This window comes from Danio aesculapii, chromosome 3 (genome assembly GCF_903798145.1).
Source record: "Danio aesculapii chromosome 3, fDanAes4.1, whole genome shotgun sequence".
Classification (NCBI taxonomy): Eukaryota; Metazoa; Chordata; class Actinopteri; order Cypriniformes; family Danionidae; genus Danio; species Danio aesculapii.
In genome coordinates, this window is record NC_079437.1 from 55,514,414 (window position 1) to 55,531,913 (window position 17,500).

The window sequence follows — 17,500 nt, forward strand, 5'->3', positions numbered from 1 at the left end:
GACAGTCTATAAAAATGTCCAATAACGCACAAAAAAAGTCGCTAGATTTGTAGCTAGTCGCTTTTTTGAAAATTTGTCGCTAGGGGGTTCTGGAAAGTCGCTAAATATAGCAACAAAGTCGCTAAGTTGGCAACACTGGTCCTCACTCTTAAATTGTAAAAAAAGCTGCTGTTTGAGGTAACGCATGTCAGAACACATCCCATCATTGGACGTGTTTTAACATGTTGCTTCTGCCTTACACATCTTCCTTGAGGGGTGTGTGTGTTTAAGATAGCTTTGAGAATATGCACGTGAGCCCCCAGCCTCAAATGAACGCAGATAAAAGCGCACACATGAAAGAATCAATTACAGACTGGAACGGCTGCACCTGTGGAATGTGTACTAGATTTGGATATATTCTCAAGACATGTAAGGGGTGTCTGAAAATAACCACCAGGGGTGGAAAGAGTACTGAAAAATCATACTCAACTCATACTCATAAACAATTATTTTATTATTATTATTATTATTTTTTTATATTTTATTTATTTTTATTTATTTATTTATTTATTCATAATAATTTATTTATTTTTTTGCCTGGATTTATTGTACTTTTCAGTCTGTAACATGTAAATAAGGGAGGCGATTCTTACATAGCTTCAGCACATTACTGTCCTGAAAAGAAAAGTCCACTTATCTGAAAGATAGACCATAGAGTTTTCTAAGAAATAGGCAGATTGGTAGCCTAAAGTGCTAGGGGATGTGGCACACCAGCTACAAACTATACTTAATAAATGCTGTACAAGATTAGAAAGCATTAACAATTATTGACCAATATTTAAAGTGTTACCACAACACTCCATGAGGAATGAACCTGCAATAAGTCTGCTGAATAAGTGGAATAAACACCCTAATTCTGAAATGAATCAATGAATAAAAGCACACTCCCATTCTGCGTGGAACGAGCACGTTTATAAACATAAAGCTGACAGTGACGACAAAGCACAAGTGCACGTATCTTCATATTGTGCTCCCATGTGTTATAAATAGAGAAGTCAGCATCAGAATGACACATGCCACATGTGTGCCACAGCGAGACGTGTCGCATGCTGCGTGAGTGATGTCAGAGCCGGAGTGCAGCATGCGGTGATGGAGACCCTGATCAAAGTGCTGTGCTTTGACACTAGAGGTGGGAGCTATTGTTGGTGTCACAGACAGGCAGAAGTCTAGAGCAAAGCCCGGCTTAAACAGCAGCTGTGCATGCTAGGGCTGCTGAGTTTCACCGGGGGGTTGAAGCCAGACCAACATGCGTGCCCTCCATGTCATCCGTGTGCAGGAACACAACGACACCGAGGTGAGTGACAGTGTGCCGGAGCGTCTTTTATCACAGATGCGTATCTGGAAGGACGAACACATTCACATCTGCAAACTAGTGGCTGGAGCACATGCTGCTGCCAATCATGATGAGGAAGGAAAACAGTAAACAGCAGGAGATCAAATACACACACGTCACTCTCCGCTTCCACAGAAAATCTACCTCAGCTACACTACATTATTAAAAATAAAGGTTCTTAAAAGGTTCTTTGTTGGTGTAGATGGTTCTTTAAAGAACCTTTAACATCCATGGTCTGCTATAATGTAGTGTTGTTTTGGTGTGTTTACATTGATGAATATGGCCACTGTGTAAACACACAGTATAGCTACGATCTTATTGCCACATTAGATCATTATGATAACATACTATATGCCTTCAGTGATTTCCTCAAGATAAATACCAAAAAATAACACAACTGGAATAACTGCAGCAGTCGCAATCGTCTGATCTCATATGAAGCAAGAGATCACAATGACATATGATGACGTGTGCAGGTGCTGTCCCAATTCTTAGGGGTAAATTTTGAAGCCCTTCCCCTTCACACTCGGTTTCAAGGGCCAAGGGGAAGGGGTAGGGTACAGAAATAGAATTGGGATTGGGTCTTAGTGTGGATGTTTACTACAATCACTGACCAGTGGCTCAGTGGTTAGCACATTCACCTCACAGCAAGAAGGTCGCTAGTTCAAATCCTGGCTGAGCCAGTTAGCATTTCTATCTGGAGTTTGCATGTTCTCCCACATGGGTTTCCCCCACAGCCCAAAGACATGCACTATAGGTGAATTGAATGAACTAAATTGGCCGTGGTGTACAGCAGTGGTTCTCAAACTTTTAAGCCAGCGACCCCCAATGTAAGATCGTCAAGAACTCGCGACCCCCCCCTTACCAAAACATATCCAAACAATAAAAATAACTTATTTTAAGTTTTATAAACAGATTTATTGCATTTGAAATCAACACTAATCAAAACTAACAAGCAAAAAATATATATATGCATGCGTGAGGAAAATATGTCTCAATGAAATCCCGTTATCACAAGAAAATACATTTTTATAGCATAATTGAGTGACCAAAAGATAGACGGACGAACCGCTCACCGGCCCTGCACGCACTGCTTGACATGAATTAATGAATCTGTTAACAATACGTTAACTGTACTGTGTTCTCACAGATGGTGTCTGATATTGCACAGATGCTTTTGACATATACCTTATTATTTGTATACATCATTATTTAACATATTTAATAGCAATACCGGTCTTGTCATGAGCTGCAATATTAGTTTAATCTCGGTCAGTGCAAGCCCTTTTGCGATGGTGTATGTGGTGTTAAATTTTACATATAGCTGACAGCGTCTGGCGATTAAATAAAGAATTAAACAGTACCTCTCGTGCTTAAAATGTGTAGATGTGGCAAACTGTTACCTGAAAGTTCCGTCCCACAGACTTTACAGTGAATGCTTTAGTTATTTTCATAACAGACTTGAAGCCAATGGAAGTCTTTTATCCACTTTTCGAAAAGTGTAGATGGTGGATTAACATTCACCACGTGATCAGTAATCAGATGTGCCATTATTTGTAGCTTTAGCTGGTTTCTAAATCTAAATCTGTCAGTGTTTTCATTCTCTCATCTTCAGCGCGTTACATTTTCGCGGTTGTAGCTCCTGTCGTCTGAAGGCAGAAGGCGTTGACTGAATGATTCAGTCTAGCGCAGTGGGCCAATAAGAAGAGCGCGAAGGCGGGACAAGCGTTGCCGGCTTTGTTTACTGCAGCAAGTTGACATGACAACAGTTTTAAACTGTTCCTGAGCACTGCGTTTTAAGTGCAAAGATGCATTCTGCCTGAATGTGTCCTAAATACTTTATGAATTCACCAGTGATATCTTTAAAAAATCTGAAAATATTAGCTTTCACTTATAATACAGAAAAATATATATTATAATCACAGAAAATTACACAATTTTTAAATCACTCTCGCGACCCCTTGAAATTATTCTGCGACCCAAGCAGGGGTCGCGACCCCCAGTTTGAGAACCACTGGTGTAAAGTGTGTGGAATGAGTGTGTATGGGTGTTTCCCAGTACTGGGTTGTGGCTGGAAGGGCATCCGCTGTGTAAACAATATGTGGGAATAGTTGGTGGTTCATTCCGCTGTGGCAACCTCTAAAATAGAGACTAAGCCGAAGGAAAATGAATGAATGAATATGTCCTGACACTAACGCCAATATATTCTACTGCCTGCAGTAAACCTACACTCAGACCTGATGCAGAGATATAACGCTGGATAAAGTAAGAATGAATGAAAATATAAAAAGGTTTACACATTTACTCAGTCTGACAGCACTATTTTGAGCCTTAGACGTTCGCTATGTAAGAGTCGATTAAAAGGAAAGTTTTCACAGGCAGCCTATCTAAAGCGTTTGGGGTGGAGAAAGTGGGACTTTAAGAGACTTGACAAACAAACATGGGTTTAATCTTAAGCAATATGAGACATCTGATAGCAGACAGCGCAATCAGAACAACTGTTTTGGGATTATTGCATTCAAATGCGCCACACTTTGATGTTTCTTTCTGCTCTTTTTTGTCTCAAGCCCTTCAAGCTTTCATAATCCGCCTTTGAAGTGAGCGAGTTGGCAACAATGTCAGCGTGTGACACGCTTATTCTTACCATCCAAACACACACGCACACGCACGCACACGCGCACACACACACACACACGCACACACACGCACACACACACACGCACACCACACACCACACACACACACACACACACACACACACACACACACACACACACACACACACACACACACACACACACACACACACACACACACACACACACACACACACACACACACACACACACACACACACACACACACACACACACACACACACACACACACACAGCCTTTGCTAACCATTCCTTCCTGTCTGCTCTCTCTGTCTTATCACTAAAGCTATATATGTGTTTGAACTTACATCGGCTAGTCAGTCATTAATTAAACTCTCATTGAAACACTGATGGGGTTTGCCTGGTCAAATACACAAAGGAACAGACTCCATTACATTAAAGCTTCCTTCAGCTATTGTACAATAATGATTGCATTTGTTTTACTATATCAATTTGAGTCAATGTCCAGTGATAAAACATTGGAAAAATTTGTTGAGCGATCACAACATGAACATGGAGTTTCTGGTGGGATTTCTTTTACTTAGTTTGAGTTATATAATGAGATTTAGCTATATAATAACATGCACACGCACAAATGTGTTTAAAATATAAAAGCAGACTTTATACAGTATGTACACTCACCGGCCACTTTATTAGGTATACCTGTCCAACTGCTTGTTAATGCATATTTCTAATCAGCCAATCACATGGCAGCAACTCAATGCATTTAGGCATGTAGACATGTTCAAGATGATCTGCTGCAGTTCAAACCGAGCATCAGAATAAGGAGGAAAGGTGATTTAAGTGACTTTGACCGTGGCATTGTTGTTGGTGCCAAACGGCTGGTCTGAGTATTTCAGAAACTGCTGATCTACTGGAATTTTCACACACGACCATCTTTAGGGTTTACAATGCTTTAAAAAAGAGAAAATATCCAGTGAGCGGCAGTTCTGTGGGCACAAATGCCTTGTTGATGCCAGAGGTCAGAGGAGAATGGCCAGACTGGTTCCAGCTGATAGAAAGACAACAGTAACACAAATAATCGCTCGTTACAACTGAGGTCTGCAGAAGAGCATATCTGAATGTACAACATGTCCAACCTTGAGAGGGATGGGCTATAGCAGCAGAAGACCACACCGGGTGCCACTCCTGTCAGCTAAGAACAGGAAACTGAAGCTACGATTCACTCAGGCTCACCAAAATTGGACAATAGAAGATTGGAAAAAACGTTGCCTGGTCTGATGAGTCTCGATTTCTGCTGCGACATTCGGATGTTAGGGTCAGAATTTGGCATCAACAATATGAAAGCATGGATCCATCTTGCCTTGTATCAACGGTTCAGGCTGGCTGTGGTGGTGTAATGGTGTGGGGATATTTTCTTGGCACACTTTGGGCCCATTAGTACTAATTAAGCATCGTGTCAACGCCACAGCCTACCTGAGTATTGTTGCTGACCCTGTCCATCTCTTTATGACCACAGTGTACCCATCTTCTGATGGCTACTTCCAGCAGGATAACGTGCCATGTCATAAAGCTTATTTAACAACACACTTTACATGCCAATTTGCACATAACAGCTGTATATATAACATTGTATATGGTAATATACCTGTACATACACTTGTTAATTTGTATATTTGCGTTCACTACCTACCTCTATTTTTTAAATATATTTATTATCTGTTTTTTGTCCTGTCTCTGTAATTCTGTTGCACTGTAGAAGCTCTGTCACCAAAACAAACTCCTTGTATGTGTGAACATACCTGGCAATAAAGCTCTTTCTGATTCTGTAGCTTCATTTGCTCTTTTCAGAAAGCTATGGGTGACGGCACGGATTCTACGTCCATATTTTTTACAGTCTATGGCTACACTGAAAAAAAAAATATTCAAAGATGATTCCTTGGATTTACTAAATTTTTTTACGTTAAGTGGTTGTAAACAATTTATTTGGGCTGAATTTAAACAAACAAATTAAGTTTAACATTATTAAATGTAATTTGTTTGTTTAAATTCAACACAAATAAATTGTTTGCAACAGTTTTGCATGCAACACTTTTTTTAGTGTAAGACACACACACACACACACAAAAAAACATGCATTAGTATTTCAGTAAATGCTAACGAAACTTTCATTTCGCACAGTGAATTTAAAACGATCAGCAGACTGGGAAACACAAGACGCATGCAGGTCCGGAAAGACCACTTATCTTTCATTTATTTATTCTTTTCATTTATGAGCTTATATAAAGCTTTCAGAAGCTGGTATCGTTTCCTCACTTGCACATCACTTATTCATTCATTCATTCATTTTCTTTTTGGCTTAGTCCCTTTATTAATCCGGGGTCGCCACAGCGGAATGAACTGCCAACTTATCCAGCACGTTTTTACGCAGCGGATGCCCTTCCAGCCGCAACCCATCTTTGGGAAACATCCACACACACTTATTCACACTCATACACAATGGACATTTTAGCCTTCCCAATTCACCTGTACCACATGCCTTTGGACTGTGGGGGAAAATGCAGGGAGAACATGCAAACTCCACACAGACCCAGCCGAGGCTCAAACCAGCGACCTTCTTGCTGTGAGGCGACAGCACTACCTACTGCGCCACTGCGTCGTCCCACTTGCACCTCATTTCAGTTCAATTTCAGTATCTTTCCAGCCAGATCCTCATTCATATTGATAAAACCCTGGGCTTTTGATCATAAACTAAAAAGTATGATTCAGAAATTAAGTAATAATAATAATAATAATAAAAAAAAAACAGATTAATCAAAGGGAGAGAGATATGAAAGGAAATAATCAATTTAACCAGACACAATGTAACATGATAAAATCTTTCCCATGTTAATCAGAGCCTCTGTTCTAACCAGCCAATATGCATCGAGCAACAGGGTAATCGATTTTAGAAACATTTCTGTGTCTATACCGTAGCTGGAACAACATCAGTTGATTATCAGGAGATTATAAATGTGACAACTTCAGAACTGAGCTTTAGTTAGTGTTAAAAATGTGAGTTGTGTGAATTGCATATGAACTGCCACCTATTTTACACTATAACCATCACTGTATGCAAGTCTCTCAATAGTCTATTCATTTCTTACAATGTACTGATCCACTTTCTCGCTATAACAGTGCATTTGAGGAAGAAGACTGGCCACATGCTCTTCTGGTTGGCTGGGCTTTATGATTGACTTTATCACACCTCACAGTCTCGTCTTGCACGTACAGAAAGATTATTTGCTCAATCATACTAGATTTGTTAATATGATTTTGGTTAAATGCCTAAAATAAGGTCTATATTTACTTCAAACTAACCTGATAATTTATCTACAAAAAATAAATAAATAAAAATGGGGAAATTAATCACTATCGGATCATGTTTTGTAATAAAATTTGCTGACAGAAAGCAGAAAAATGAATGTACACTGTAAAAAATATCTGTAAATCAGCATTTTCCTGTATTTTTCATACATGTTTTTATTTATGTTTTGGTTTGTTCCCTGTTTATTTATGCTTTTGAATTGCATTATGGGACTTGGATCTTTTCTCCAACAACTTTTTGCCTAAAATAAGGTCTGTATTTACTTCAAACTAACCTGATAATGTATCTACAAAAATAAATAAATAAAAGAGGGGAAATTAATCACTATCGGATCATGTTTTGTAATAAAATTTGCTCACAGACAGCAGAAAAATGAATGTACACTGTAAAAATCTCTGTAAATTAGCATTTTCCTGTATTTTTCATACATGTTTTTATTTATTTTTTGGTTTGTTCCCTGTTTATTTATGCTTTTGAATTGCATTATGGGACTTCGATCTTTTCTCCAACAACTTTTTGCCTAAAATAAGGTCTGTATTTACTTCAAACTAACCTGATAATGTATCTACAAAAATAAATAAATAAAAGAGGGGAAATTAATCACTATCGGATCATGTTTTGTGATAAAATTTGCTGACAGACAGCAGAAAAATGAATGTACACTGTAAAAATATCTAAAAATTTGCATTTTCCTGTATTTTTCATACATGTTTTTATTTATTTTTTGATTTGTTCCCTGTTTATTTATGCTTTTGAATTGCATTATGGGACTTGGATCTTTTCTCCAACAACTTTTAACCTTGAAAAGTTTAAAAAAAGTGACTTTTATTAACATTTTTAATAGTTTAAAGTGATATATTGTCTGGAATGATGTTGTATACCACAATACAAAAACCTTGTAATGCACTGCCAGGACATTTTCTGCTATTTTACAGATTTATTTATTTTCTTATTAAACTGCAGAGTTGAAATTTCAACATTAAAAGTCGACAAAGCAGAGATCAAGGTCCCATAATGCAATTCACAACTGTAAATAAACAGAAAACACTTGTAAATCACAAAATACAGAAAGTGTTAATTAACAGATATGTCTTACAGTGTAGGCTAATTATATGAAAATGTTACTTTATTGTATTTCATGCATAAACATCTACTCTTAGGCAATGACACAAATTTAGGCTAATACTCAGTGCAGCACAAATTCTTAAACGTAAGGCTAACATCAACAGATTCTGTCTGACAGAAAATATGATTATGACCTGAGCTAATACACTAAATATATAACTCCTTTTTTCATCCATGTTGACAATATCTGAAGTCATCGAAATATGTCTTTTGGTGTGCCTACAATGACAGGGAATTTACACTGTAAGAAGCTCCATCACATGGGTGAGATATTAAACTGAGGTTATGACTCGCTGTGCTCATTAAAATTCCCATAGCACTTTTCGTAAAGAGTAGGGGTGTAATCCTGGCCAACTTCCCCCATCAGCCTGAACCCATCACAAATTCCTAATCTTGCCCCATCCACCTACAGCTGGTGTGATGTGAGGCACTGTTGCTGGCATTGCATCATCCTCTGGTGATGGGTGTGGAAAGACCCCCTAACTGCTTCTGATTGTATATAACTTTGGATGTGAAGCAGTATGCAGTCAAGTGCAATATAGTACATGAATACCCAGGGTCTGGAGAGTAACGGAATTCATGATCCAATTCATTGTGGACAGATGATTCTTTTGAGTCAATCTTAAATGGATCATTTCTTGAATGATTCACAAACTGGATGAATCTGGAGTGTATTTTTTTCTTACGCATCGTTAGCAAACTGTGCTTGTTAAATTACATTGAACTTACAACGTTATTTGCTACCATAGTTTCTTTAGACCTGATCATTTTGACTCAGTGATTCTTTTGAGATGTTTGTTTCACTGTAGAGAGGACTATCAGTGAAGTAAAGTTGGGTCCATTCAATAAACAAATCTATTGTATAACTTGGAAAGCTGTGCCAGTTGTTTTGGCTACTTTTATAATATGTTAGATGTATATGGATACATTGGCTTGGAATGCACCAAGAAACAGCACTGGGTCCCATTCATTTGTGTTAGATAGCTTGAGCATTTGAAGTATTCAGAATAAATAGTCAAGTGCAATATAGTACATGAACACCCAGGGCTGGAGAGTAATGAAATACATGTATTGGAATTCATGATCCAATTTAATATGGACAGATGATTCTTTTGAGTCAATCTTAAATAGATCATTTCTTGAATGATTCACAAACTGGATGAATCTGGAGTGTATTTTTAGCTTACGCATCGTTAGCAAACTGTGCTTGTTAAATTACATTGAACTTACAATGTTATTTGCTACCATAGTTTCTTTAGACATGATCATTTTGACTCAGCGATTCTTTTGAGACGTTCGTTTCACTGTAGAGAGGATTATCAGTGAAGTAAAGTTGGGTCCATTCATTAAACAAATGTATTGTATAAATTGGAAAACTGTGACAATTGATTTGGCTACTTTTATAATATGTTAGATGTGTTCAGATACTTTGGCTTGGAATGCATCAAGAAACAGCACTGAGTCCCATTCATTTGTGTTAGATAGCTTGAGCATTTGAAGTATTCAGAATAAATCTAGAGTAATGTAACAAATTCATTACTTTTGATTGTATGTTAGTTTGGAAGTGAAGCAGTATGTAGTCAAGTGCAATATAGTACATGAACACCCAGGGCTGGAGAGTAATGAAATACATGTATTGGAATTCATGATCCAATTCAATATGGACAGATGATTCTTTTGAGTCAATCTTAAATGGATCATTTCTTGAATGATTCACAAACTGGATGAATCTGGAGTGTATTTTTTCCTAACGCATCGTTAGCAAACTGTGCTTGTTAAATTACATTGAACTTACAATGTTATTTGCTACCATAGTTTCTTTAGACATGATCATTTTGACTCAGCGATTCTTTTGAGACGTTCGTTTCACTGTAGAGAGGATTATCAGTGAAGTAAAGTTGGGTCCATTCATTAAACAAATGTATTGTATAAATTGGAAAACTGTGACAATTGATTTGGCTACTTTTATGATATGTTAGATGTGTTCAGATACTTTGGCTTGGAATGCACCAAGAAACAGCACTGGGTCCCGTTCATTTGTGTTAGATAGCTTGAACGTTTGAAGTATTCAGAATAAATCTAGAGTAATGTAACAAATTAATTACTTTTGATTGTATGCTAGTTTGGATGTGAAGCAGTATGTAGTCAAGTGCAATATGATACATGAACACCCAGGGCTGGAGAGTAATGAAATACTTGTAACGGAATTCATGATCCAATTCATTGTGGACAGATGATTCTTTTGAGTCAATCTTAAATTGATCATTTCTTGAATGATTCACAATCTGGAGTGTATCGCTGGCAAACTGTGCTTGTTAAATTACATTGAACTTACAACATTATTTGCTACCATCGATTCTTTAGACCTGATCGCTTTGACTCAGCGATTCTTTTGAGACGATCGCTTCACCGTAGGGATTGCACCAAGAAACAGCACTGGGTCCCATTCTTTTGTGTTACATAGCTTATGTATTTTAAAGTATTCGGATTAAACCTGAGTAATCTAATAAAATAATTGCTTCTTTGCTACTTTGGATGTGCAGCAGTGTGTAGTCAAGTGCAATACTTGAATACCCAGGGCTCGGTATGTAACGGTATTCATGACATAATTCAATGTGGACAGATGATTCTTTTGAGTCAATCTTAAATTGATCATTCCTTTTGGTTAATAAAACTCAGCATAAATGACTTGCAAACTGTATAGATCTGGAGTGTATTTTTTGCTACTTTAGTTCTTTTGGAACTGTTAATTTTGACTCGATTCTTTTGTGATGTTCACCTAACCATAGAGAGGATTATAAGTGAAGTAATCACTTAAAGTTGGGTCCATTCATTAAATACAATTATTGTACACTACTTGACTAAAGTCTTGTCACCTATCCAAGTTTTAGGAACAACAAATAATAACTTGACTTCAAGTTGATAATTTGGTATCAGAAGTGGCTAATATGGAAGACAAGGGCCACGAGATTACGCTTATTTTAACACAATAAAATATGATCATGCCTTGATTGTTATTAATTTAATTAGGACAGTAAGGTTTGACTTTGTACAGACTAATATACAATATAGAATATGTAGTCATGGAGCAGTTAAAAATAGAATTAATATTGTGTATGACTCCCATGAGCTTGGACGACTGCATCCATACATCTCTGCAATGACTCCAATAACTCATTAATAAAGTCATATGGAATGGCAAAGAAAGCATTCTTGCAGGACTCCCAGAGTTCATTAAGATTCTTAGATTCATCTTCAATGCCCCCTCCACCCCTCATCTTACCCCAGACATGCTCAATAATGTTCATGTCTGATGACTGGGCTGGCCAATCCTGGAGCACCTTGACCTTCTTTGCTTTCAGCAATTTTAATGTGGAGGCTGAAGTATGAGAAGGAGCGCTATCCCGCTGGAGAATTTGCCCTCTCCTGTGGTTTGTAATGTAAAGGGCAGCACGAATGTCATGATACCTCAGGCTGTTGATGTTGCCATCCACTCTGCAGGTCTCTCGCACGCCCCCATATTGAATGTAAACCCCAAACCATGATTTTTCCTTCACCAAACTTGACTGATTTCAATGAGAATCTTGGGTACATATGGGTTCCAATAGGTATGTATATACTTCTCCAGTATTTGTGATGATTGGGATACAGTTAAACAGATGATTCATGGGAAAAATCTACCTTCTGACACTTTTCCAAATGATCAAATAGAAGTCAGGTTATTATTTGTTGCTCATACAACTGGAATCGACGACAAGACTATCCCAAATTTGATAGTGTATAACTTGAAAAAACAACTGTGCCATTAGTTTTGGCTACTTTTATGATATGTTAGATATGTTCGGATACTTTGGCTTGGAAAAAGCACCGAGAAAAAGTACTGCGTCTCATTTATTTGTGTTAGATAGCTTAAGTATTTCAAAGTATTCAGATGACGTTACTAAATTTGAGCAATCTATCGTAATATATATTTTGTAATCTGTACTGATATACATTTTAAAGGTAACCATCCCAGCCCTGTAAAAGCCTCATTCAAGACATTCTCTATGAAGAAAATGTAAACAGTTGCCTTCTGTTTAAAAAAAGAAGCTGGATTTACTATTCCTTTTCTCCCATTCCTTGTTATACAAGTGGCTCATCTCAGCTAAATACATTGTCTGAGAGAAATAGAAGAACATGTGAAAACTTTACGCCTTAAGACAACAAGTCTAAAAAACAAATCAACCAGCTTGATTGGATGTTTATTGTATGCTTAATTAGGCTTGGTGCTAAAAGCAGGAGAGTGAGTGCTCATGGTTTGGGAGAGTACAAGAAGAAAGCAGCGGTGATTTCTAATTCTGACCCTGAGGCAGAAAGCATTAGAGCTTCAGTGACAAAAACTGAGCAGTTCAAAGCACGGGTCACCACTTCAAAACCCTCGTAAAAACACCACACTCCAATCGGCCACGATCCCAAACCCTCTTTGAAAGCTCCACAAAGGACAACAGAGTCATGTCTACTCCATTAAAGCCCGGGCCAGACTCCGACACTGTGTACCGGCTCTTCTGTCATGCAAAAAGGCATGTTGGAGGCCTTTTGTGTGGAGACGTTTCAGTTGTTCCACACATAAAGCCCTGAAAACACTCAGTCAAGCATGATGGATTGGTCAAGACAACAAAACAACAAATCACTTGGATGAATAAGAAGACATCTCTTTGTTAATGACGCTACACTTTAAGATGATATTCATGTCCATCTTGTATGAAACGGATTTGAAGCTGTTTTTTGAAACTGAAATTAAACATTTAGCTTCTTCATGAGCATTTTCTACCATCTTCCTGACTCAAAATGTTTTGCTACTTCAGGAATGTAAATGAGCTTAGATGTGATTGGCTAACCTCTTTGCATATGAAATGCATAACAACATCAACGTTTTTTGAAAGAAGTCGCTTATTTTCAACAAAGCTGTATTTACTTGATCATAAAACAGCAGCACTGTGATATACACTCACCGGCCACTTTATTAGGTACATCTGTCCAACTGCTCGTTGATGCAAATTTCTAATCAGCCAATTACATGGCAGCAACTCAACGCACTTAGGAATGTAGAAATAGTCAAGACGATCTGCTGCAGTTCAAACCGAGCATAAGAATGGGGAAGAAAGGTGCAAGAACAGCAGGAACGAATGGCCTCGCGAGACAAATTTGAGATCTGAAAAAAGGTACACAGTGACCTCTGGCAGATTTGCGAAAACAAAATCGGCAAAAAACGTAGCTCCTGGGATATATTTCGCGCTCCCCAGAAATGTATACAGGGGTATGTATCTATAATTAAATATAAGAAGAAACTCAAATATGTTTGGAACAACTGCACAGAAAAAAGTTGACAATTTAAAATTGCAAGAAAACTGACTTTAGCTGACTTTACTTTGCATATGAACTGCATATGACTCGATTTAAGTTGAGTTAACTTAAGTTCTGCAGCAAGTTGCCTTACAATTTAAACTTTTTTTTACACTATAGATAAAACAGGTCCTGGGATTTTTACATGGTTCAGTAAATGGTGATGGAATTTTCATTTTTGGGCAAACTGTCCCTGTAAGATGAGTAGAGATTTTAAATACTGTTATCAAATCATAATAGTGGTTTACGATAAAACCTTTGACAAGATGTGGCCATTCTTTTTATATTATCTGCTGGTTAACCCTGTTTATCCTTAAAGTTGAGCACTTATACACAAATATATTTTGTTCATGGCTTTTTAAAATTATTTATTTAATTAAATTGAAATCTATCTATCTATCTATCTATCTATCTATCTATCTATCTATCTATCTATCTATCTATCTATCTATCTATCTATCTATCTATCTATCTATCTATCTATCTACCCACCTATATCTATCTATCTATCTATCTATCTATCTATCTATCTATCTATCTATCTATCTATCTATCTATCTATCTATCTATCTATCTATCTATCTATCTATCTATCTATCTATCTATCTATCTATCTATCTATCTATCTACCTACCTACCTACCCACCTATATCTATCTATCTATCTATCTATCTATCTATCTATCTATCTATCTATCTATCTATCTATCTATCTATCTATCTATCTATCTATCTATCTATCTATCTATCTATCTATCTATTTATCTGTCTGTCTGTCTGTCTGTCTGTCTGTCTGTCTGTCTGTCTGTCTGTCTGTCTGTCTGTCTGTCTGTGTCTATCTATCTATCTATCTATCTATCTATCTATCTATCTATCTATCTATCTATCTATCTATCTATCTATCTATCTATCTATCTATCTATCTATCTATCTATCTATCTATCTATCTATCTATCTATCTACCTACCTACCCACCTATATCTATCTATCTATCTATCTATCTATCTATCTATCTATCTATCTATCTATCTATCTATCTATCTATCTATCTATCTATCTATCTATCTATCTATCTATCTATCTATCTATCTATCTATCTATCTATCTATCTATCTACCTACCTACCTACCTACCCACCTATATCTATCTATCTATCTATCTATCTATCTATCTATCTATCTATCTATCTATCTATCTATCTATCTATCTATCTATCTATCTATCTATCTATCTATCTATCTATCTATCTATCTATCTATCTATCTATCTATCTATCTATCTATCTGTCTGTCTGTCTGTGTGTCTATCTATCTATCTATCTATCTATCTATCTATCTATCTATCTATCTATCTATCTATCTATCTATCTATCTATCTATCTATCTATCTATCTATCTATCTATCTATCTATCTATCTATCTATCTATCTATCTATCTATCTATCTACCTACCCACCTATATCTATCTATCTATCTATCTATCTATCTATCTATCTATCTATCTATCTATCTATCTATCTATCTGTCTGTCTGTCTGTCTGTCTGTCTGTCTGTCTGTCTGTCTGTCTGTCTGTCTGTCCGTCCGTCCGTCCGTCCGTCCGTCCGTCCGTCCGTCCGTCCGTCCGTCCGTCCGTCCGTCCGTCCGTCCGTCCGTCCGTCCGTCCGTCCATCCATCACAATTACTTATTTCTTCAATAATTTAGTTATTTCATTCATTCATTCATTCATTCATTCATTCATTCATTCATTCATTCATTCGTTCATTCGTTCATTCATTTATTTTTTTCTTCCCCTTTTGGGTTGTTCAGGGAGATAAATGTTTATTCTAGTGTTCTAGTGTTGTAAAGTAATAATTAAAAATAATTTTGTAATTTGCTGATTTCATAGAACATTCAATAAATTAATAGAAATAAAATAAATGTGTTATAGCCTTTCAGCTTGGTTCTTTCTTGAAATAAATCCTACTTAACATCACATGGTCCTTTCAACAAATAGTACTAGCACACATATTTAAAATACTGTAATCATCAGCAGATTACTAGATGAGCCTGTTTTTTCTCAAGTTTTTTTTTTTCTTCTTCACTTTCGTCAAATGGTGAAGTATGTTTGTCGCCACTGGCTTGGTTGATTTGGGACTTTGGATCATTGGGAATCATTGGATTTGCTCTTCAATGTTTTGGTTTTCAGCAGTGACATTTACTTTACACTCTTACTTTACTCTTACTTTACACTACTTTAAACCAACACAATCTCACGGTGATTCCTAACTTTTGATTTAGTGGCTAATGAATTCGTATAACATTTGTAAAATTTAGTACGATTTGCTCATCCCCCAATGATGGTTGGGATTAGATGTGGGGTTTGGTGCCACTCCTCATTTTTAAAATCGAATATTTTCGTACAACATTTTCATCGAAATCATACGAATTAGCTACTAAACTGACAAAATTAAAATAGTTACATTTCCTCGTGAGATCAGGCTGGCCAAACTGAACTTCAACTGTGACAACTGAACTGAAGCCGTTTCAATTGACTAGAACTTAATCTATGTTAAGCTTCTTTGACACAATCTACATTGTAAAAGCGCTATAGAAATGAAGATGAATTGAACTGAACAGTGAGTTTGCATGAGTTCGTATTTGCGCTTCTGACCTTATTGCTTTGGTCGGCATCTCTGTTGAGTTGTGTCTTTTCCTCATCCCAGTAGCTCTGTGCCGCCTGTAGTTTTCTCTCCAGACTCTGCTGCGTCTGCCGGCTGTCTTCTTTGACGCTGCTCAGGGATGCCTGCAGCTCAGATATTACCTGTGTGAACACATCCAAACACACGCTCGTTCATCTTCAGTCGACTACAGCAACAGGCCATTGAGCTCGGCGATCAGCAAAAGCTCCTCAAGGGCTGTTTTAATTACTCGACTAACGATTCTGCTCAATGTAATGCTTGACCAGCTGGAGTCAACTATGCAAAAATGTCTTTGAGCAGATCTTTTCACTGGAAGGTCTCAGGTCAGTTGCTAGATTAGATAATCAATCGCTTCTAATATATATTTTAAAATATAAACCAATAAGAGTAACTGGAGAAGCTGCTGCAAATTAAAGTAGCTCAAGTACAGTCAAACTACTTTTAGAAGTTCAAAAACAGCAGTGAATTACATTAAATGTTGCTAGCTAATTCTATTAGCCTGTTCGCCAGCGCTCCACCTATAGGGATTTATCAATACCTAACTTAAAATGGTAACAGTTCTTGAGCTACAAACAGTAATCCACTTGTTAAGTGTGGATGTATAGAATACTGTTTCCGGGTCCAAGCAGCTACTCAATAGAATTGACATAATATTCGTTTATGACCATTTTTTTGTCACACATTAAAGTGCATTTTATATGCATTCATCGTGTACACAACAGTCTCTGGACTTGCTGCATCACAGACATCAATATTTTAACAATTTGTATAAAAAAAATCACATTCTATACACCTGATACTAGGCATATATATATATATATATATATATACCAGTCACCGGTCAGGTATACATTCACGCTAAAATATCAAGGTGAAAGTCATCAAGCTTCCGTAGAATAGACCCATCTCCCAACCCAACTTTATATCTATCTATCTATCTATATATATATATATATAT

General features: G+C 36.9%; 1 protein-coding gene across 1 annotated transcript in view; it reads right to left on the reverse strand.

Moving 5' to 3' along the window:
- cep112 (centrosomal protein 112) overlaps positions 1 to 17,500 on the reverse strand; it is a 313,987-nt gene that overhangs the window by 61,073 nt on the left and 235,414 nt on the right. The window contains exon 23 of the mRNA XM_056454261.1: positions 16,515 to 16,664. Within this exon, the coding sequence (XP_056310236.1) occupies positions 16,515 to 16,664 (150 nt within the window). The remainder of the gene's footprint in view (positions 1 to 16,514; positions 16,665 to 17,500) is intronic.